This window comes from Citrus clementina, unplaced genomic scaffold (assembly GCF_000493195.1).
Source record: "Citrus clementina cultivar Clemenules unplaced genomic scaffold, Citrus_clementina_v1.0 scaffold_3, whole genome shotgun sequence".
Classification (NCBI taxonomy): Eukaryota; Viridiplantae; Streptophyta; class Magnoliopsida; order Sapindales; family Rutaceae; genus Citrus; species Citrus x clementina.
In genome coordinates, this window is record NW_006262339.1 from 31,338,403 (window position 1) to 31,362,499 (window position 24,097).

General features: G+C 35.2%; 3 protein-coding genes across 4 annotated transcripts; 1 reads left to right on the forward strand and 2 right to left on the reverse strand.

Annotated features, from left to right (window-relative positions):
• The first annotated feature begins 459 nt into the window (after positions 1 to 459).
• Positions 460 to 9,202, forward strand: LOC18049503. The gene is made up of 4 exons (XM_006442315.2): positions 460 to 1,340; positions 1,763 to 1,963; positions 7,552 to 7,747; positions 8,840 to 9,202. Exons 1-4 carry the CDS (start codon positions 468 to 470, stop codon positions 9,067 to 9,069), a joined length of 1,500 nt encoding a protein of 499 aa, XP_006442378.2. The 5' UTR covers positions 460 to 467; the 3' UTR covers positions 9,070 to 9,202.
• On the reverse strand, positions 5,473 to 6,734 carry LOC112100337. Its single transcript, XM_024189529.1, has 2 exons — positions 5,987 to 6,734; positions 5,473 to 5,663 (listed from the first exon to the last, which is right to left on the reverse strand). Exons 1-2 carry the CDS (start codon positions 6,726 to 6,728, stop codon positions 5,629 to 5,631), a joined length of 777 nt encoding a protein of 258 aa, XP_024045297.1. The 5' UTR covers positions 6,729 to 6,734; the 3' UTR covers positions 5,473 to 5,628.
• Positions 9,203 to 11,126: 1,924 nt separating the features above from the next.
• Positions 11,127 to 15,552, reverse strand: LOC18047981 (BES1/BZR1 homolog protein 4). Of its 2 annotated transcripts, XM_006442317.2 has the most exons (3): positions 14,640 to 15,552; positions 11,627 to 12,381; positions 11,127 to 11,552 (listed from the first exon to the last, which is right to left on the reverse strand). In XM_006442317.2, exons 1-3 carry the CDS (start codon positions 14,853 to 14,855, stop codon positions 11,549 to 11,551), a joined length of 975 nt encoding a protein of 324 aa, XP_006442380.1. In that variant the 5' UTR covers positions 14,856 to 15,552; the 3' UTR covers positions 11,127 to 11,548. The 2 variants fall into 2 exon arrangements, with proteins under 2 accessions (XP_006442380.1, XP_024044188.1); XM_024188420.1 differs by lacking the exon at positions 11,127 to 11,552 and having other exon boundaries at positions 11,623 to 12,381.
• Positions 15,553 to 24,097: the final 8,545 nt, after the last annotated feature.

Consider the following 24,097-nt stretch of genomic DNA (forward strand, 5'->3'; position numbering starts at 1 on the left):
TTATTGTTCATAATTAAGAATATTAATAATTATAATAAATTTACAAATATAATAAAATAAATATTATTCATTAAATATATTTTTTATTAGTTTTGTAATTAAAAACTATAATTCTTTAAATAAGGATAAAATTATAATTTGAAACTATTTACTCCCAATCTAAGACAAAGTAAACACATAAATTGGATTCTGATCTCCATTCCAGTGTAAGTAAATAACCTACTCCCACTTCCACTCCATACTCTCAATCCTAGAATTCCCACTCCCCAGAATTCTCAATCCAATCCAAAAAGTAAACGCTACCTTAGTATTCTGGTAACTGGGTTACTGATTTATTTATTAAAGCACATTTTTCTTTTTCACCGTAAGGTAATTAATTGTCACATGGTTTTTACAGCGGATAAAAAATTTGTTTTGAGTATCTTCAGAGTTGGTTTATATTTTATGTAGGTTGAGGAACTAAGCTGATGCAAACTAGTGATTTTCGCCAAGAAGGAAATATGCAGCAGAGAGAATTTGGAAGTGAAGCACCTCGAGGCACTAAGGAGGGCAATGAGGATCAAAATATTTTGGGCGTTTGCAGTCAGAAAAAGGGTAAAGTTTTCTATTACGATACACCTCTTTCTGAAGAAACTGGAGCTTGGATTCCTGTCTCAGTTCCACCTATGTCAGAAGGTGAGCAAGAAGAATGGAGTACAGGTCTTGTTGTTGATGGGGGATGCTTCCCCGATGGAGACCGGGGTTGGAATCAGTTTAATGGAGGAAGTAAGGAGATTACAATGTGGGATGTGGCTAGTGAGATATTAGTTGCAGCTCGAGGGAAAGTAAATGCTATTGCTTCGGGTGATGTCAATAGATGTAGAATCTCTTGGGTATCGTACCTTCTTCTTGAGGATGCTTGGAAAGAGATGGCTCAAACTCTTAAAGAAGCTAATTTTGGTAACGTCAGGGAGCTTCTGGAAGCAGAGCCACAGAAATGGTTGCCTGATAGTGCCGCTGCTACTTGCATGTTGTGTAATGTACGGTTCCATCCTATCATGTGCTCTAGGCACCACTGCCGTTTCTGTGGAGGGATATTTTGTAATGAATGCTCTAAGGGTAGGAGTTTGTTGCCAACAAAGTTCCATACTGGGAACCCACAACGAGTGTGTGATGTATGCTGTGTGCAGCTAGAGTCTATCCAATCTCATTTGATGGAAAAAGTTAGTCGTGCTGCTCAGGTGTCTGCCCAAGATCTGACTGACCTGAGTACTCTGAGGTCGTGGCTTAACTTTCCATGGGGCCAATCCATGGAATATGAGATTTACAAGGCAGCAAACACAATACGGGGTTATAATAAGGTATTGATTCTGTGTTTTGAGTATTTTGGAAGTTCAACCCTATTGACCCATTGATACACTTGATTTATTAGACAGTTTTTTCAAAATATTGATAAGACTAGCACATACAAGTAATGAATTACTTTTTCAAAAATGTCTGGCTATTTTGAGTTAAAATTGCGAAGCCTGTTGTTTGAGCAGACTCAAAATAAAGCTAATTGACTCAGATGGGTGCTTTTGAGCCTGGAAGGAGTTGCAAATTTGCAATGGCCATGCTCATCTTTGTCAACCAGTGGCTTAATATGGGTTCCTGCCTTTCTAACATGTCTATCCCTCGTCAACAGTAGACTATGAAAATGTAAAACATATTAATGAAGTACTCAACTACTTTTTCGGTAGAGCCTGTAAATTTGTCTTTTGTAACATAGTTTAGCATTGGTCAGGTTGGTTCTCTGAAACCTGAGAAGTCCATACCAAATGCTATTTTAAAACGAGCAAAGGGCCTTGCTGTCCTTACTGTTGCAAAGGTTGGGGTGATGGTGACCTACAATGTTGGAACAGGGCTAGTTATTGCTCGTAGAGAAGATGGATCTTGGTCTCCACCATCAGCCATTTCATCCTTTGGTATTGGCTGGGGAGCTCAGGTAAACTAACTTTATTTCATTTTGTCCATATAAGTTTTCTAGTAGGTCAGAGGGTATTTTGGGGATATCATTAGCTGCTTAATGCACTCCCCTTATTTATTTCTCTTAAATTGTGTGGAAAAGAAAATAGCTTTTTCATTTTGTCCTAGGTGGTAAACCAATACTTAATTGATTTACTTAGTTACTACACATTATTGTTTACAAAATTGAATTTACTGTTTTAACGTTTCCAAACCATGCATCTTCACTTTTTGGCTTTCAGTGCTAGAGTGCAGGCATGCTTCTCTCTGTAATTGCTTTCACAGTTGGTAGATTTAAATCGATCTTTGAATTTTGAATTGGTGAATAACTTGTATTTCTATTTATCTGATCAGAATACAATAGTACAAATATATAGCTTTACAATGAACTAATTTAGGAAACTATCCTAGCTAATTGAGGAAAGTATCCTAGCTAATTGACAACTATACACGCAGCTATTCTAGGAAACTAGATCAATTCTAATAACTCTATTTTTGGTACAATTTCCTCTGGTTTGAATTAATATCTTGCAACACTCCCCCTCAAGCTGGCTTGTAGATGTCTTCCATAGCTAGCTTGCTGACTAGTAGTTCAAAATGTCCCTTGTGTAGTCCTTTGGTGAGTATGTCTGCTATCTGTTGTGCGGTTGGTACATAGGGAACACATATTACCCCACTTTCAATTTTCTCCTTGATGTAATGCTTATCAACCTCAATATGCTTAGTTCTATCATGTAGAACTGGATTGTGGGCAATAGAGATGGCAGCCTTGTTATCACAGTAAATCTTTATGGGAAGAGACACTGGAATCTTTAAATCTGAAAATAGTCTCTTTATCCATATTGCCTCGCAAATTCCATGTGCGAGTGAGTTGAATTCTGCCTCAGCACTACTCCGAGCCACAACGCTTTGTTTTTTGCTCCGCCATGTAACGAGATTTCCCCCAATAAAGGTGCAGTAGCCTGAAGTTGATCGCCTGTCAGTTGAGCTACCAGCCCAATCTGCATCTGTATAGACTTCAATTTGAAGGTTGTCCCGTTTCCGGAACATAAGACCCTTTCCAGGGGTTCCCTTTAGATATCTTAGTATCCTATAGGCTGCATCAAAGTGTTCCTGTCCTGGTGAGTGCATGAACTGACTTACCATGCTTACAGCGAAAGCTATATCAGGACGCATATGTGACAAGTAGATCAATTTCCCTACTAGTCTCTGAAATTTCTCCCTATCAATCACATCTTTAGCTTTAGCAGGATTAAGTTTTAAGTTGACTTCAATGGGAGTCTCAGCAGCCTTACAACCCAGAAAACCTGTCTCTTTGAGAAGATCAAGAATGTATTTTCTTTGGTTTACAAAGATACCTTCCTTCGATCTTGCAAATTCCATACCAAGGAAGTATTTTAGCACACCCAAGTCCTTGATCTCAAAATCTCGTGCCATTTTCTCCCTAAGATCTGCCAACTCTTTAGGATCATCACCTGTTAGAATTATATCATCCACATAGACAATTAGTATTGATATCTTACCACTCTCTGAGTGTTTATAGAACATTGTATGATCAGCTTGGCTTTGATTGTAGCCATAACTCTTCACAGCCCTTCCAAAACGTTCAAACCACGCCCTTGGAGATTGTTTAAGGCCATATAGGGATTTTTTAAGTCTGCAGACTTTGTTTTGACCGAACACCTTCTCAAATCCTGGTGGTGGACTCATAAACACTTCCTCTTCTAAATTCCCGTTCAAAAAGGCATTCTTGATATCTAACTGGTGTAATGGCCAGTTATAATTTGCTGCTAAGGATAATAGTACCCGAATGGAATTTATTTTGGCGACAGGGGCAAAGGTTTCTTGGTAATCAACCCCATGTGTTTGAGTAAACCCCTTAGCCACGAGTCTGGCTTTAAATCTCTCTATACTTCCATCCGCCTTGCACTTCACTGTAAACACCCATTTGCACCCAACTGTTTTTTTATCCATGGGTAGGTTAACAACTTCCCATGTCCCACTTTTCCTCAGAGCATTCATCTCTTCCATCACCGCTGATTTCCAATCAGAATCATTAAGTGCTTCTTGAATGTTTCTTGGCACATGCAGGTTAGAGATTTTAGATATAAAGGCATTGTGTTTTTTCGAGAGTTTACCATAGGATAGATATTTGGACATAGGATGAGAAGTACAAGAGCGTTTTCCTTTTCTGATTGCTATTGGAACATCATAGTTATTAGAATTGTCATCAAGCATAGGATTGACAGTAGGTTCAGATATTTCACCAGGATTAGGAACAAGATTATGTGAGGAAGTTTCTAGAGTACCTGTATTTCTTTCAGATTCTTCACTCAGGGTGTCTGGTTGGCCTTGTGCTAAAGGAATAGTAGGTCTCTTACTCCTTGTATGGTTCCTCCTTGAATAAGTAAGAAGCTCTTTGTCTTGTTCCTTGAGAACAGAAGGTAGTATTTCTGCCCCTGTCACAGTCTCAGCAGTGTTTGGCAAAATAGTCTTGGCATCACCAGTTTCAAAAACAACATTAGGAATAGCAATTTTCTTTTCATTAGAAAACTCATTTTGAGGTATAGGTTTAGTAATGCAATCTAGGGTTTTAGGCAGGGGATTGGAAATATCATCCCAAAAATTTTCTTATTCTCTTATTTTCTCCCCCTGAAGAGAAATTTTTTGAAAAAAAGGTTGATTTTCCAGAAAAGTGATATCCATAGAAACAACAGTTTTCCTAGTTTTTGGATTAAAACACTTATATCCTTTCTTATTTGGTGCATAACCAATAAAAATACATTTTTCAGCCCTTGGATCGAGTTTAGACCAGTTTTTATTAGGTATATGAACATAAGCTGTACATCCAAAAATTTTCAGAGGAAGATTAGAGTGAATTCGTGATTCTGGAAAATATTTTTTAAAACAGTCAAGTGGTGTAATGTAGTTTAGAATGCGGGTGGGCATCCTATTAATTAGATAGGATGCAGTTAAAACCGCTTTGCCCCAAAGATATTGAGGAACATTCATAGAAAACATAATAGCACGAGAAACTTCAAGTAAATGTTTATTTTTACGCTCAGCAATACCATTTTGCTGAGGTGTATCAACACAAGTAGTTTGATGGTGAATACCTTTTTCTGCAAAAAAAGTTCTAAGATTTTGCTTAAAATATTCAGTTCCATTATTGGTATGAATAATTCCAATTTTAGTTGAAAGTGGTTTTCAATCATCAAGTAAAATATTTCAAATAAGTTCTGAACCTCAGATTTTTCCTTCATTAAATAAACCCAGCATAGGCGAGTATGATCATCAATAAAAGTCACAAACCATTTTTTCCCTGAAGAAGTATTAATTTTTTAAGGACCCCAAATATCACTATGGATTAAATAAAAAGGCTTTGAGGCTTGATAAGGCCTTGAAGGATAGATAGTTCTATGACTTTTTGATAAAATGCAGTTTTCACAATGGAATTCAGAACAATTCAAACCTTTAAATAAACTAGGACATAATTTTTTAAGATAAGGAAAACTAGGATGCCCTGGCCTATAGTGCCAAAGCATAATTTGATCCTTAACTTGAGTAGAACTAATACTACTAAAGCCTTGAGCTTCTTTATTCTTAGATTCTTCATCTTCAAAATAGTAGAGACCATCTATCAATTTAGCACTGCCAATCATCTTCCTCGAGTTCTGTTCCTGAAAGACACAGTGGTATTTGGAAAAAATAACACGACAGTTAGAGTCTCTAGATAATTTACTAACTGATAGCAGATTACAGGTAAGTTTAGGAACATGGAGAACATTTTTAAGAGAGATGGTTTTAGATAGATTTATCAAACCATTGCCAGCTATAGGGGAATATGAACCATCTGCTATACGAACTTTTTTATGACCAGAACAAGGGGTGTAAGTATGAAATAAATGAGAAAAACTTGTCATGTGATCAGAGGCTCCTGTATCTATAATCCAAGGAGTATGAGAAATAGGTAAATGACAAGAGAGAGCATTTAATTTACTACCTGCCTGAGCAATGGCAGCATTAGGTGTACTTAATGATCCTGAGTTAGATTTCAGCACCTTCAGAAGGTGATCCATCTGCTCTTTGTTAAAGGGGACAGACTCGGCCTCATGTGCAGCAGGAGTACGAGTGAATCTGCCTTCATGAGAACCCTTCCAATTTGCTGGTTTTCCGTGGATCTTCCAGCAAGTCTCTTGTGTATGCCGTGGCTTATTGCAGTGATCACACCAAACGCGAGACTTTTCATCAGGTTTCTTTGTAGCAGTTCGGCCAGCATTAATACTAGCAGCAAGGGCTGAGTTTTCAATAGTGTTAACGAGATTCCTTTTTCCAAGCATAACAAGACGCCGACTCTCCTCACGGCGTACCTCAGAAAACACTTCTCCAATAGAGGGAAGCGGCTGCCTCCCAATAATCCTGCCTCTAACTTCATCAAACTCCACGTTAAGACCAATGAGAAATTTGAAAATACGGTTATCCTTCACTGTTTTCTTAAAGTGTTTACAATCTTCAGAAGATTTCCACTCATAATCATTAAATAGGTCTAAATCTTGCCAAAGTCGTTTCAAGGAATTAAAATACTTAGTGACAGTATCCTCACCTTGGCGGATTTCTCCGAGTTTCAGAGTTAACTCATATGCTTGAGATTGATTTCCCAAGTCAGAATACATTTGGTTAATGTTGTCCCAAAGCTCCTTGGCCGTGTGATAACACATATAGTTGGAGCTTATGTCCTCCTCCATAGAGTTCACCAACCCAGTCATTACCATCAAGTTCTCAGCATCCCATGTTGGATAGGTTGCATCATCAGCCGCAGGCTCCTTTGTTTCTCCAGTCAAATACCCGATCTTGCCTCGACCACGGATATACATGCGCACAGATTGAGACCAACGCAGGAAATTTTCTCCATTCAGTTTAATGGTAGTGATCTGAATGGAGTGAGATTCCGTGGTTGAAGCCTGGGTTTTAGGCTGCGCAGCAGTAGGTGTTGGCAGGCTTGTAGAAGCATTCTGGGTATGTTGAAGGGTGTTTGTAGACTCAGAAACAACGTCGGACATGATGAAGAGGTAGGACTGATTTTAGGGTAGAAAAGAAAGTAGGAGAACGGCTAGGTTTTCTGCAGGTAAGAGAAAGGGCAGAAGAGCAATAGGGTTTCCAGGAATTAAATGAATTCCTGCTCTGATACCATATTGGTGAATAACTTGTATTTCTATTTATCTGATCAGAATACAATAGTACAAATATATAGCTTTACAATGAACTAATTTAGGAAACTATCCTAGCTAATTGAGGAAAGTATCCTAGCTAATTGACAACTATACACGCAGCTATTCTAGGAAACTAGATCAATTCTAATAACTCTATTTTTGGTACAATTTCCTCTGGTTTGAATTAATATCTTGCAACAATGTAGAATTGCTGAAATTTCTAGTTTCACCCTTTTCTACCTCCGGTCTGTAGTCGTTAAGTAAAGACATACTTTTAGATCCATATAGAGAACTTTTGGATTTTCATTCTTTATTTTATGCATGCTTTGAAACTCAATTCTTTCTTAATATCAAACAGGCTGGAGGTGAATTCACCGATTTCATAATTGTTTTAAGAACCAAAAGTGCTGTCAAAACATTTTGTGGAAACATGCACTTCTCCTTTGGGGCTGGCTTGAGTGCTGCGGCTGGCATTGTTGGACGGGCTGCTGAAGTTGATGTTCGTGCTGGCGTTGGGGGTTATGCTGCTTGCTATACTTACAGCTGCAGTAAAGGTGAGATTCTCTTCCCTAACAATCTTAGGAATATTCAGTCAAATCAGTCCATAGTGGTTTTGTTTACTCGAGTCCTTGTAAATTAGACAAGCTCGTTTTTTCTGTTCACACATCAACAGAGCAAGTGTCCTTTTTCTATTTGTATAACTTTTTGAATGTATTTAGCAGTCATTCGATTTGTGGTGAGATTTTCCAGTTTTTGAGACCTCAAGTTATATATCCTAGCACAAAATGCTTTTACTGTACTTTGAACAGTTATATAGTGATTTAATTCAGTGATATCCATGTGTGTGTGTGTGTGTGTGTGTGTGTGTGTGTCTATATGTACTCAAAACTTACTGCTCACCATGTACAATGTTGAGTAAATCATTTTTTAGATCTGGGTGAGGTGTGGGGAGTGTGGATATGCCGCTTTTGCCACATATGTTAGTGAAGTTATCATATTTTTACCGTACTACACATAAATGTTAGCTTTTTCAATATATTTGTGATACCTCAATATATTGCCTTGACTTTGACTTATAGGTTTCCAGAAATGCTCTATCATCTTAACTAGATTATCTGAGGATGGATAGACTGTGTGAGGGAGACTGGTATAGTGTTGGATGTTAGTCCACATTGTCTTTATTCTTCCTGATCTTTGGTTCATGAAATGAGTCCTTTATAGTTGAAGTTTTAGTTAAACTACTATGATTTTTTTCTTTTTTGCCTCTTTTTTGGGATAGGGTTAAACTACTATGATTTGGAGATATAATTTTCTCACAATCATTGTCCAGATGAATCTTGATTTAAGTTGAGCATAATTAACCAAGAGGTTCAAACCACTGGCAACAAGGTGGAGAGGAGTCATACCTAGATTTATGTTTAAACCCTTAAATTTCCGGGAGCACTTGGTATCTCTGACTGCAACCACTACTTGGTTCGTTATGCTCAGGATTTTTATTTTCATCCAGATGATACTATAAACATGCTGTTGACAGCATGTAGTCCAAGCTTAATTGAATCTTTCATCAGTTGGTTGTATGCTTCAACTGATGCAGCATGTCTCTATAGTTGTGTTGAACGTTGCTGACATTTTGATCATCCATGCAGGTGCATTTGTTGGTTGCTCACTTGAAGGGAGTATTGTCGCTACTCGGGCAGAAGAAAATTCTAGGTTCTATGGTAATCCATCTATATGTGCATCTGCTATTCTTCTCGGGTCATTGCCTAGACCTCCCGCCGCTGCCATTCTGTATCATGCTCTCTCAGACCTATTTGAAAAGGTTGAGCGCTGCTCACTACATTTTGGGTTGAACAAATATTCGACAGTTCTTTCCTGAAAATATAGCTGATGAAATTGTGGCGTGGACCCATGAAATCTTATCCTGCTCTTATCTTTGTGATTTCGTTATCTGCGTCCTTGTTTACATGATCAAACCAAGAAATTGCCAAATTGGTTTCCCATTAGTTGTACAGCGTAGATGAGGCAGAAGAAAATGGTACACAACTTGGTGGAGACTGCTAGCATGTGTAAATTTGCATGGTCTAGCAACTCTAATTTCATTGCTCAAGTACATAATACTTTCTGTGGTGATTGTTTTACTCCACATTTTATTTTACAGTTTATATGGCTGGTATTTTCTGTGGGTGGTATTTAGTATTGAAGTGTTGAAAAAAATTGTAATTATGAAATAAAAGTCCATAGTATGTAATAAATATGATTTTTAAGTGATTTTTTTTTTAAAAAAGTAAAAATTTTGTAATTTTTTTACTGTATAAATATTTGATTAAATCAACTTAATTTTGAAGTTGCAACAGTTTGCATTTTATTAAATATTTTAATATTACAATTTAAAAGTTACAGGTGTGAACCTCAAAACTAAACAAGATAAGTCCGTTTCTCTCCTAAAAAATTCGAACAACATTATTATTAGGATTCAATTCTCTTATCAATGTACATAAAACTCAAAATTATTTTGTAGAAACTTATTAATCATTAGAAATGTTCATATTGGGGAGTAGGCATGATAAATAATTGATTCAAAGCAATAATTTACAGCATTTGCAGATGTTTTGCCATAACTTGACCAACATCAAATATTAATTAAAAAGAAAGTGGTTTTATGCTGTCAATATCTCAAGAGGACGATTCAATGGCCATAGCCATTCTACAGAGACCCACCATGTGCTCATGATGAACAATTTGAATCCAATATACAATAATTATTATTTATGCAAAGTTAGTACTTCGGACCACTTACCCATTTGTTTGATATTGAGCACAGAATATCTGTGTCTCTGCTGCAAAATATCATGTCACCTTTAATTTGTCCACTTTTGTTACCCTTGTTTTTTTAATTTTTATTTTTTAAATATGTTTGTTTGCAAGTCAAATTTTGCATAATTATTTGACTTAAACTTTTTGGTGTTATCTCAGCTGACTGCAATCTCCACGCTGTATTTTAACTTGGATTAGGTTAAAGGAGACAAACAACTCCAAGATTTCATGGATAATTAGGAATAAATTTCTACCGAATTCAATTCAAGCTTGTCAATTTGCACAACAAACTCATGTTATTTATCTGCGAGAAAGTTGAATCATTGCGACATTCGTACACGCAAGAGATACGTATGAAGATTCAAGTAATTAACCATTTGACTAAAACCACAATTTTGACACTCATTTTCTCCATGTAACAATTCAATTTTCAAGTCAAAATGTATGTTTTTCAGCGAGCTTATGCCTGAGAGATTTTCAAGCAATTTTATTTGAATTTACCCACATCTTTAACGAGCTTTAGTGTTTTCTTAAGCATTTTCTAATAATTAACTCAGTGATTCCTCCAAGTTTTGAAGGTAATTTTTCAGGCAACATGGATTCTACAAAGTTCAAGCCGACGATACTCCAAGAAGAATGGCAAGTTGGCTACAAAAAACCAGCAAAAGACTTAATAGTTGATTCTGCCAAATCATTTATGTCGAAATCGATAGCAACAGTGAATTCCAAATCTGCAACAGGGGCTTGAATTGATAATTGAACCACCACGATAATTGATAATGAATGGATTGGCACACGGGCCAGGTCTGGACGAAAGTGTGATTGAATTCTGTAAATGGCGAGGGCAAACGGACCCATATTCTGGCTGTTTTGTTCGTATCAGGTAGGCACCAGTTACACTGGTGGGATATTGGTCAAAAGATAGTGAAAAGGAACATTCAAAGAGACAAGAAAAACTGTAGCCAATTTCAGTTTCTAGCACTTCAGGAGCAAGGTAGTGGTGTTTTGGTCATTGTCCTAATCCCTAACCTACAAAGTGCTTTTCAATTCTATTTGCAGCAGTAAACAAACAAATTCGGATCACCTACGACAGCTAGTAATGAACAGTCAAAAGAAAAGTGGAATGCATAACAAATATATCACATAATAATGTCAATGAAATGTACAAAAGGCAACAATAAAAGCCAATTCTATCCATTTTTTCGCAAAAGGTTCTGCCACTGAGTTACAATCCAATTCAATGGTCATCTAGTATTCCTTCCAATGGCAGACAGCTAATCCATACATATATCAGTTCCTTCTTAAATGAAAGGGTTTTGAAACCACCCCAAGATGGGCAAACCTTGAAAAACTAGCTACTTATAATTTTGGGCTTCTGGTTGGGTTGGGGGGGTGGGGGGGGGGGGATGAAAAATATATATATAAAACAAGAGAGCACACTTGTCCAAGCTCACCTTACTCCCATTTGTTATATGTTACGGAAAAGTAAGGACAGGGAGTCAATGGTCTGAAATCACAAACTTCTTCACTTGTCTGATTCTTTATCTGCATCACAGCATGGATCAAGTAAATAAACAATTAAAATCAATCTACCTCATTAAACAATGATGCTAGCTCACCTGGTCCTTGAGCTACCAAGAGTGAGTTCCAGATCATCTGATCCACATTCCTCATGAATCCTCTCCCCTTCCCAAGCCTTAACTAGCCCTGTTGCATTGCTTCCGAATGCAAACTCATCAGTTACTACTTCAGACATTGGAACATCAGCTGTATGATCAGAGCCGGCAGCAATGGCAGGTGAGCATGTTCCACTTTGCCCAGGAGTCCACATGCGGGAGCCACCACCAGCTAAAGTTTCATCCTTGAATCCAAATGGGTTTGAGGCAACAAGGCTGAATGTGGGAGAGGTTGGTGCACCATGAGGAAGACGGATTCCTGCAAACCATTCAGGATCAGGAACAATCTGCCGGCCAGGGCTTGGTGGAGTTGAAGAAGGCAGGAAAGAGTAGTGCTGCCCGCCCAAGCCAGGGCGCGAAGATTGGTCCTCCCAATCAGATTTCATTCGAGGGGTTCGAGCAGTTGGGGAGCTCAATGGAGGAGTGACAGGAGCACTGATAGAGCCAGTGTGAATATATAGATGGGGAAGCTTGGAGGATGAGGCCGATGAGGATGCAGATGAGAGGTTTTTAAGCCACGGAATAAGTGAGTTGTCAGAATTAGGGTTGGCAGCATAGGAAGATGAAGCAGGGCTTGGAAAAGAAGAGGAGGTTGGGCTAGGGTTGTAGGAAGCACAGGGACTTGGATGGTAAGATGAACATGGACTTGCCACTGCAGATCCACCTACTATATCCATGCGCTCCACAGGCTTACATCCCTGCAGAAATAGATGGACATTAAGTTGCATAAAAAGATAATAATTTGTCAAAAGGTTCTCAATGGTAAATATGGGCATTCAACTGGCATTAACACAAGACTACAACAAAACCTATGATCACACAAATGAATGAACATGATTGTACTTGAGAAAGCCTAGACTTTTTCAGTTTTGCTTGCATAACCTGAATTTGACTCATCTATATCTCCATTAAACAAGGGAACCATCAGTCTAGTTCCCCTTCTATCTTTCAGTTTTTCACCTTAAGCATCATCTTTCTCATGTCAGAAACGTGATTTTCTTGAGTGACACTTGTATTACGATTTTTCAGTCATCTAAGAAAACAGTTTACAGCTATAAGCACTTTTACATCATCAACAGTTAACCTCAATGCATGCTTACTTTATTAATCAAAATTTCCCCCAACTTGGTTTCCTATTTTATGCATGAGAATATCCTAAATTGCTCCATATTCTCAAGCTACAGCAGCATAGCTGGTCAACCAGATCCATACTGACATTAGTAGATAAGTACTACAATTTACAAAGTTAAACATTCTAAGCTAGCTAATTTGGCACTATGATGACACAAGACATTGCATAAGAATGACAAAAGCTCCTATTATAGCTCACATAGTCATATTACAATTTATCAAGACATTAAGAGGTTTTACAACACTATACTAAGAAAGTTTCAATCAAGGCTAATTTGTACTCTATTATGTGCAATAATTATTTACGCTACAAGGGCAATGCATTATTTCATCATATGCTTCATATCTTGAGCATACTAAACAGTGTTACATACCAACACCATCATGAGGGAGAGCATTGAGGGTCAAAAGTGCAATAAGCTAAGTATAAGCATGAGACTGATAAGTATATGCATGATCTTGCCATCTTGCATAATATGAAGGCACCATGGACCCTAGGCCTAGACATGCTTGAACCAATGGTTGAAGATTAATTATCGACTTTTCTGTTCTTCATTAATCATTTTTCTCCTAGCCTAGGAGAACAACAAACTATAATCTTAATCACAATCTTAAACAAAGTAACTGAATCCTGAAATGGAAAATTTAATTTTCCCCTAAATATTCTTTTAATTTTTCATTAAATCACATAGTCAAACTTTATCTCCATAAAATTTTTTTTTCTATTATTTTGAAGTCAATTTCCTATCACAGGAGAGGCCAAAACAAGAAATGTAGTGTAGAGCCGAGTGCCAGAGTGAAACCCCAACCCTCAAAGGATGCCGATAACTTTATTGACTTATAGATTAGGATTCATCAACACACTCAAACTATATCAACATTAAATGATAATAACCGACCTTAATAATTGAAGTGTAATCTCACAAAAGATGGAACTATATCATCCCCAAAATAGTTAAAGCAACTGGTACCCAGAACGGAAAACTGAGGGAAACTAAAAAGGTAACTGTTTTTGAGCTTCAATAAAGACGTCAGTGATGCAGAAAAAGTTGCCCAACAACTAAATCTATGAAAGCGAAAAATTCAGTCCAAGTAAAACTTAACTTTTGATGAGGGGCATTTCTGTCTTCTCGAGATCTATGCCATTACATTTGCATGTTCTCTCTCACACACACTTATCACTCAGATTACTGCCAGTCTTCAATGAGAGAGAAAAAAGAGAATCTTTGCTGCTGCTTTCACGCGTTCAACCAAAAAGAAAAAAAAAAGAGAGAAAAAGAAAGCCGCTGACTGTTGACTAGATCTAATGTGCTACGCCGATGATTAAAAAGTTAACCAAAGTAGCCACCCACATCTATCGAACGCCGGTGAGTGAAAAATAACGCAATAATTACAATAACGGCTTCGGCTATCATGCGCCGGTGCCAATTGCGCAGGCTAGCTACTGTTAACGACGGAAAATTGGATTCGGCTTATGTTCGCATGTAAATTACATTGTTTTCACGGAATGTCATTAATATATATATATATGTAGACAGACTATCAATTTCCGTTTCAGTTTTCTTAAAAAAAATTAATTTTCTATTCTTGAAATTTCATAAACATTGTCCCAAAATTGCAACTATCGCTGCTAAAATGCGCCACACGGTGATGATCTTTAACACATGCCGCGATAATCATTTGATCTATGTGAACGGAAAACACGCCACTAACACAAGCAAAATCACTATAACTGAATTTCCAAAAGTAATTATTATAAATCAATCATGTTTAAGAAATTAAAAATAAATTTAAAAAAAGAAAGGAGTGGGAGAGAATACGATACCTTACGGTAAGTGGTGCCGTCGGGTTCGACGGTCCAACCAGCCTCGTTACATAGGGCCTTGAGGACTTCGTTGTTGTCGCAGTGCTTAGGGAGCTTGTAGTTGCCGTACATTCTCAGGCCGGCGAATATCTTCGCCGCTATTGCTCTCCTTCTTCTCTCTCTCCTCTTGTTGTTCTCCCTCTCTTTCCATGTTGGCAATCTCGCTCCTGACGTCATCTGTCTCCTATGTGTGCGTAAATAATCTCTTTCGCCTCAAGTTTCCGTTTACTTCAGTTTCATAATCAACAATTCTGAATAATCCGACGCCGTTTTTGAGTTGTAGCTCTGAATTAAGAAGCTACGAATCCTCAGGTTTTGAAACTCTGAGCTCAAAGGATCGAACTAAACGACACGGTTTCGGGAAGAAATGAAACAGTTTAAATAAAAAATAAGAATCGGACAACGGCTCCCAACTTACTACCAGCTTGTTTAACTTAAAAACGACGCAGTTTCAGGAGAGTCGGTGAGAAAAATGATAAACGAAAATTAAAGTTAGAAACAAGAATCAAAGAACATGATAAGCTTAATGATCCAACTAAAACGATGAAGTTTATAGCTGAAACGAACGGATTACACAATGAAAGTCAATGAAGTATCAAGATTCAAAGAAAGAATTGATCTAGAGTCTAGCTGGCGATCTGAACAGATCCATGTAAATGGAGATATAGATTATAGTAGTGAGGTTAAAGAACCGGTTGACCGTGAACCGGTCGGCTAGTAAGCGGCTTTTAAAAAAAAAAAAAAAAATTTGGGTCGAAGCCTGAAAGAAAAGTGGTAGCAGCAGAAATTTGTGAGTGCAAATGGAGGGATTCCGGAGGCGGTCACACTCACCTTTTGCATTCTGGAAAAACTAATTGCCACTGGCTATACATTAATTCACAACTTTGCCACTGCTTTTACATGCATCACTTTTTCAGAATTCTGATCAATCATGTCATGTTTATACTTTATACTGTTACTTTACACAATACTATAAACCTCTATTTTCTTACTTTTGGGGAGTTTTAGGCCTGTTTGGTATTGTTTTTGAATTTGTATTTTTTGAGAATAAAAATGAAAATGAAAATAAAAATGGTGTTTTGCAGTTACTGTATTTCGAATTTAAATATGCGTTTGGTATCATTTTCTGTATCCTATATTTTAAAACTGAAAACAGTAATATGCGTTTGGTAGACATAGTTAGAAATGATAAAAAGTTAAAAACAGAGAATATGCGTTTGGTAATGTTTTTTTTAAAAACAGATTTTACTAATCATTTACATTATATTTATAGTTATAAAATAATTATTTAGCTAATACACACAAATACAACAAAAATAATTTAACCAAATTTAATAAAAAAAATTACATGATAATAAAGTTTAAGAATTAACATTAATTAAAAAAATTTGACATTGTCATTGTTTTTACACTATATAATTAAGATATACATTACAACACATGATTTAAACAAAATAATTATAAAAAACTACATGATACACATTATGCATTACGTATGTAATCATGCCACATAAAAGCCGCAATTCCATCCGAGAAACAGAGGAGAACTCACGGTCCCTGTTCCAATCCCAATCCCAATGCCAGTCCCGGCAGCATTAAAGTTCGATGATTTAGTGTGACATGCACGGCTTTTGGTAGTAATCGAAACACGTCTTGCAATTGTTTTGGCTCCATATCCATATCAAGACATTCAAGGCCAACAAACACTAAACAAGACTCTTTAAACTGGCAAATCAACCAAAGGTAAAACTTCTATCTATGTTTGCAAGCATCCATGTCTACGGGCTCCAGCAAGAAGATATTAATTCTTTCAAGTCACTTCAACAATCATGGGAATGCGGTGGGAAGAAAATTAAATTAAAATGGCATGGGTAATAAGGAATTCCATTATGTCACCAATGAATCATTACAACAAAATTGGCAACAATGTTTGCACCAAATCAAACAGTACAAGTGCCTTGCTCGATTTTGATCTCCAGTTTCATCGTGGCACCACCATCCCAGTAACAATTTCGTGTGGATTTCTTCGTTCTGTCTGAACAAAAATGTAATGCATACATTGTATTTCCATCTGTTCTATCTTTCAGGTTCTAGTAAACTATTGTGTCTAGAATCAGAGTAAAGCTTCAAAATACTTGACAAATATGTACCAAATGTGTCTAGATTCAAGAGTGAGATTTTCTGCTAACCACCATAAATATAAATTCTTGGTACTTCATGGGTCTAAATCATGACTACTATGTTCTGAGCCCTTGGAAAACTGTTCGTCGTGAAAGGGATCATCAGCACAATGTACAGAACTCCACCTAGGAGAGAAATTCCAGCCCATCTGTTCCAGCTCATGGCCAGTTGCTCTCATGCTGAAATATCATTGCTACGACCTAGAATCTGAAACAATCTAAAGAAAATAATCAAGAACAGTTTCTAATTTGTCGAATTGAACATGCCACTTAAAATAGTTTCCACATGCCACTTAAAACCAGAGCAAATCTTGCACAAGATAATCAAGAAGTACACCCAATTAATTTGCCTAAAAAACTAATTGAACATAACAACATCCAATTTGCCCAATTGAATCCAATTTGCCGAATTGAACATCATATGGGTCCAAGCTAAACAAAAAGAATTATAGTCAAAGTGCAGCCAAATAGAAAAAAAGAAAGAAATATACCAGTAAGTGGTAGCAGCAAGCGAGTGGAAGAGCAGCTGCAGCAGCAGGATCTAGCAGCGGCAGCAAGCAAGTGAATGAGCAGCAGCAGCAACCGAGTGAAAGAGCAGCAACAGCAGCAGGATCTAGCAGCAGCAGCACGCGAGTGGAAGAGCAGCAGCAGCAGCACGCGAGTGGAAGAGCAGCAGCAACCGAGTAAAAGAGCAGCAGCAACAACCGAGTGAAAGAGCAGTAGCAGCACGCGAGTAGAAGAGCAGCAGCAGCAGGATCTAGCAGCAGCAGCAACGAACTAGAAGAGCAGCAGCAGCAGCAACGAACTGGAAGTAGCTGGAGCAAATACCAAGTGAAGACAGCAGCTGCAACAGCCGAGATTGAGCAGCAGCAGCAACGGAGTGGCAGATCGAGTTAGAGGGAGAGATATGTGTTGTAGATCTAGAGAAAGAGGAAGAAGAGAGTGATAGTGAGTGCGGAGAGTTTAGATCGGGGACTTTTGGAGCTGTTGATGAAGTGAACACGAGCCGAGATTTGTTCTGTAATTTGTTCTTGAGTGTGAATTGTAATTCATTTGAAAACGCATTAAACATGTTTTCAACTTTACAACTGGAAAGCTGAATCTGAATTTTTTGTTTTATAATTTGTTTCTGAGTTTAGCCCACCAAACACGAATTACATCTGTATCCTCAAAACGAAAACGAAAACAGAGGCTTGAAAACGGTACCAAACGGGCCCCTAAGATCTATAAAATTATTTTTTAGAACATGCTAACGATTCATTGTGAAATTTGACCAAAATATCATGAGAATATTATTGTTATTGACAATATTTTAACATGTATAATGAAAGAAATTTGTTTTAACTTTTAAACAATACTATTCTTTTTAAAATTATATTACAATTTTCTTATGTTTACTATTATAAAAAAAATGTTGGACATGCTTAAGTAATTATAATACGATGCCATTTGTGCCTAGATCTAAAATAAACGGAATAAAATTTAAAAAATAGATAGAATTCACATTCAAATTGAAAGAAAGAATCTACATCTCCTCTTTATACCAAGGGTATGAGAAGAAAAATCATTTTTTTTACTAAACTAATGAGTAGATCCTTGTACATAATGTGTTGATACTTATAATTACAATAAATAAATTGTATAAGAGAAAATATAATTAAATAGTGTTATTGTCCTAACTATATTTCCTAAAAGAATATTATTGTTTTATCACATCATATTTTTTAACATATCGTTTTATCACCAAAGTTTTCAAACAATTACTTTTTCCTATTTAATGTATAAGTTTTTATCATCTTAAAATCAAACTGTTAAAATTAACATAATTTTTAGTAGAAATTATAGTAAAAATCTATCTTACCTTTAAACTGTGTAAGTGTAATTTCACCCTCTACACTAAAAAATATATAATTAATTATAAACAAGGATATAGCACTTTTATTATTTGATTATTTTATATATCTAAAATAATTAATTGATAAAATATCATTGAATATACCAAAATTCCTAATATACTTTTCTTTATTTGATTATTTTAAATAATAATTTGAACCAAATTAGTAAAAATACTATAAATTTTTCATCATAAAAATGTTAAATTAAATTAACTTTAATTTAAAATTATAGTAGATAGTGTTTATCAAATATTTATATACTGTACCTTAAAAATTAGATTTGGCCAACATTAATCCCAAACAAGTCTATCAAGTAGCAAATTAACACGTACAGCAGATTCAATTGGTTAGACCCACTACTAATTCAACCATTTTCATCTTTCACTTTTTGTTTATATATCCTTCTACGAAACGAAAAAAAAAAAGCGCTAAAGTTGGGACATCCAAAAATCCACAAGGGGACATTTTAGACATTGGCACTGAAAAGTAGTAAACGGAACAAATCAACACGTTAAAGCGTTCTCACCCCCGTAACCGTTTTTCATCTTTCTTCCTGTATCTGACCAACCGTGACGTTTGCATGCCACGTGCCCAGTGTCTTCGCTATCGGTTCAGTAACCGTCTCTGTCCATGACTATCCAATGAGCATTGAGAAGGAAGCCTCACTGAAGGTAAATGTAGCACGTGCCTGGGTTCGGCGCACGTGTGAAACGAAAGTCCTCCAACTCCAATGTTTGTTGTCTCGATATGTGCATGCATGCCCAGGAGCAGCACACTGCAGATGCGGAGCTCGGCCCTTTCACGTGACCCTGCATCCTCGCGTGGCCACGTGGGTCCCTTTTGGCCAAATAACTGAATCCTTTTGTCACGCGCCAACATAAAGCATAGACACTAAGGCGCTCAAAAGCTAATTTCCTTTATATGGGTGAATATATAAAGTCATGTTACTCTTTTATTATTTATTATTTAAAATAAGGGTGCAATAAGTTTAAATTAATTTTTTAACTATTTACAGTGTTAATTTATTCCTTAATTTAATCTTAGGTGCCCACCTAATGAAAATCATTTAAAAATCATTCGGTAATATCCCAATGACATTAATTTGTCCAAAAATAAAATGAAAATTTATAACAATAACTGTTGTAAAATCATGATCATAAGTTTCATCTTTCAATAACATTATCCTACTCGTGACTTATTAATATGATTTTATCCTCATAATTTGGTCTCTAATTAAAGATTAAAATTTAATGTATTAGCATAATGTCAGCTGTTAAGATTTGATCCTTACATGATACTTTTGAAAGCATATAATTCAATTATTATAAGATGATATAAGTTCTGGTTTTTTTTATTATTATTATTTCTTTATTGGCTTCAAATGACAGGCAAACAATTTTCAAATAATAGTACCTTGTCTAAAAACAGAAATGAGATGGAAGAAGTGTGTGTTCCACTGGTCACCAATAAGTGGTGGGCCTTCCCCCAATTAAGAAAAAAAATGAAAAAAGATTAGTAGTAGGGACATTTGGGCCAAGGTGCCAACCTAATACTAAGCAACTGAGCCCAACTCGTAATCATTTTATTGTAATGAGTAATCTCCAGCCAATCAGCAATTGCAGCAGAGAAGAGCTTTGACTTGACTGCAACAGAGATAAAGATGAAAACAATAATTAAATGGCTATTTTGTTGAAGCCGAGTTCGAATCCTATATAGGGTTTCACTCCATCCTGTTATCTTAAAAATATGAATTGGGGTTAGATTTTTTTGGATAAATATCCTTTCCTAATACGAGGTATCATGAGTTTTTAAAGATTTTGTGCTATGTATTTTTAAGTGATAGTATATGAGTATGATTTAACTTCTTTATTTTTTTAATTTATTAATTACCAATCACCCATATATATTTTTATTCACCCACGTATATTTTTACTTAGGAGGATATCAGATCATGAGATAATTCTAATCTAAATTTCTCACTAATTATCTGTGGAACTAGATTGAGATCAGAATTCTGAACTAATATTCAATAAACATCTAAGTTATATTTATAAATGTATGTATCTAGACTATCAATATATTTGAAATTATAATGGTTATATGTAGAATTATAACAAGTTAAAAGAAAATTGCCATTTGGTTGCATTTTAGATTGATTTTCTGTTTTCGAAAAACGAAAAACAGTTTTCAACTTGTGGTTTTGTTTGAACGAGCCCATTTTTTATTTGGGCCTGCTGACATGCCCACTCAGATTCTTTTTACGCTATTGTCTTGTTAAAGTAAATGCACAAGGAACGTCACGTTCGTTATTTTAAAAAATTCATGGTTTTTCTTTTTCTTTTTTTCTTTTTTTAATTTATCAGAAATAGAACTAAAAATTCAAACTTTCCTATGATGCTGTATGACTTTTTATAACATTAATAATGGGGTTGTTCTAAACCCTTGGATTTAAATATTTAAATCTCTATTGTTGGTTTAATTTAATGGATAAATAATTAGTTAATTAATAGGAAATAGGAAAATAAATTCGAATTAAATGAAGACTTATGAGTGCAACGTGAAAGAGAAAGGTTGTTATCTATTATGACTCTTTTTTTCTTTAATTTATAAATAATCTTTTTACCCAGTTTGTTAACTAATTATAATATTTTTAGAGAATTTATATCTTTTTATAGATAGAAATATCTTACACCATTGACCAAAATCTAACGGTATATGTTTGTTATATTATTCATGCCGTAAGGAAGGCGGAACAAAAAAAAAAAAAAAAAGGCGTCGTAGAACAAATAAAAATGTGTACAGTAATAAATAAAAATTATTGTATCTAGTCGCAATTAGTCCTTGTATTTCTTTTAATGTTAAATCTTTAATTTTATAACATGCTGCTTGGGAAGTTGGGAGCTTGGGTTAAAAATCAATACTGATCATCTTGGCGGGCTGTTTTTCAAGTTGTCAATGGGCTATTCCTGGGCTCTTTTGCACTCATGAATAGTTTTACATTGATTTTTTTTGGTTGTTGTTTCGGCTTTGGAGCTTGCTGGTGTAAGGATTGGAATCATATTTAGCATGAATGTGGATCTTTTGCTATTGTAGCTAGTTTTTTGAGTTCTACTTTTCAACCTGTCATGTAGCTTGATTCGATGATCAATAAAAAATCAGCTTTAACACCGAATTATTGTCTTCTTTTTCGATCTTACATATTTGTCACTATTAATGGTGGTACTAAAACAACAATGACTATTTAATGGGAAATTTTGGAGTAAACTAGAGGCAATAGAAACTATTAACTAAAAATATAACATGTAAATTTTGTTTTAAAATAACTACCAATTGCTTGTTAGTATTTTTAACCTAATTAATTTTTTTTAAAACCCATTAATAAAATGCACACATGAATCAACTTGGTTGGCTTTTTGTAAGAATGACTAGTACCTCAAAATGTACCAAAGAAACATATGAGGACTCAAAAATAGTTTGTATTTTAAATTTTTAAATCTAATATTATTAATTTAAAATTCCAAGTATATGTATGTGTGTGTATATTCATTCTCTAGTGAGGATAAAATGAGGATGTCAACTAAGTAAAGGAATAAAGATTTTAATACATTAAAAATTATTATTTTTTGTCTGTTAATATATTGAAATCTGTTTTTTTGTTTTTTACTATCATCAAAATGATGATGATCTCACTAGAAAATTATTTTATATATATAGAGAGAGAGCAAGACACACACACACACACATATGTACTTATGTGTATATAGTATAGACTGTGTTTTTTTTTAGTTAGTGTATCTTTATTTTGTTAAAAGGAAAATGCCCTTATATTCCTAAAATTTACTAAAGTCTAGTTTAATAACATAATTATCTAATTAGACTATATAATTTAATAACTTTTTTATACTTTAACAAGGACATGATTTAGGATTTTGAATTGGAATATTTTTAATATTTATTAAAAACTATTTATTGACTGCTAATTTGACGCCGCATGCATATGTAAGCCACGCCTCTAAATTAAGCGGCCATTAATTAATTAATTAATTTGAAGCCTTAGTTAGAATTAGCCTTTGCAGAACCATCTTCTCTTACTGCTTTGTTTTTGTCGGCAGTTTCTTTTACTACAATTTGAGCGTTGTTGAGAAATGTCGGCTTCTCACTATTGATCTTCCCTCCGTTCCCAGTGTTCCAGCCTAGGACGGTGTCCGTTAGCTTACATATAAATAATGATATCGATCTCAATAGGTGAACAGAGGCGACATAAATGGGATCGGAGTATTATTTATGTCCCCTGTGTTCTATCAAATTTAAATTGACCCAAACACTGCCTATTTAATAATCATATTAAATTATTAAAATCTTAAACCGATATAAAAAATAAATAAGTTATACACACACACATATATATACTTTCGAAGTTTTAATTATGTATATGTAAATAATATTATATATTAATATTGTAAAAAATAAATGTGTACTAATATTCTACATATTTATACCATTAAAATTTTAAATCTATATAAATTTTTTATAAATGAAACACTATGTGCATGTTCATCTTTCAAAAAATAAAAAAGTAAAAATAAAAAAATAGAATCATGTCCAATATTTGAGTTTTGATGATAAGAACTTACAAATTAATTTAAAATAAAAAATATAATGGTGTCATTGATTGGGTAAATGAGTCATGAACTTTAACCCCAAGTAGAAATAAAAAAAATTGTGTCAACTCAGACCCAACCTATTAAATAAGCGGGTCAAATTTAGTGACTCATACTCATTTATTCATGTTTTGTTCATGTTGCATAATTGAATTATGTCAAATTTTTCCAGCTCTACTAGATAAATTAATTTTTCTAATTAATTAATTTTGAAATTACTGTTCAAAAATACTATTCAAGCGATATTGTTATGATTCATTGTCCATACGTACTGTATACGAGTTACTGTTCACAATTATTATTCATCGTAACTATTCACATTACCGTTAATTCTTCATAAAACTATCAAATACACTAGCAACAATAAATTATAGAAAGTAAAGCACATAGAGAATTTTTACACGGTTCGAATTGCTGTTCTACATCCACGGGCCACGCCTGGGCAATAAGCAATTCACTAAATAATAAAAATATTACAACATATTGGATTTTTATACAATTTTAGACGCCCTTTTACTCTTGTCATCACCTCGTTGTATCTAATAAGTTGACCTTGCTTAGCAAGCCTCTTTTGTCTTTAACTGTGTTTGCTGCTTTTCTTGAGATCCCCTCAACACAATAAACGATCTCTTTGTCCCTACCTAAGTAAATATAAAGAATATCAAATGAAAGACTTGATATGA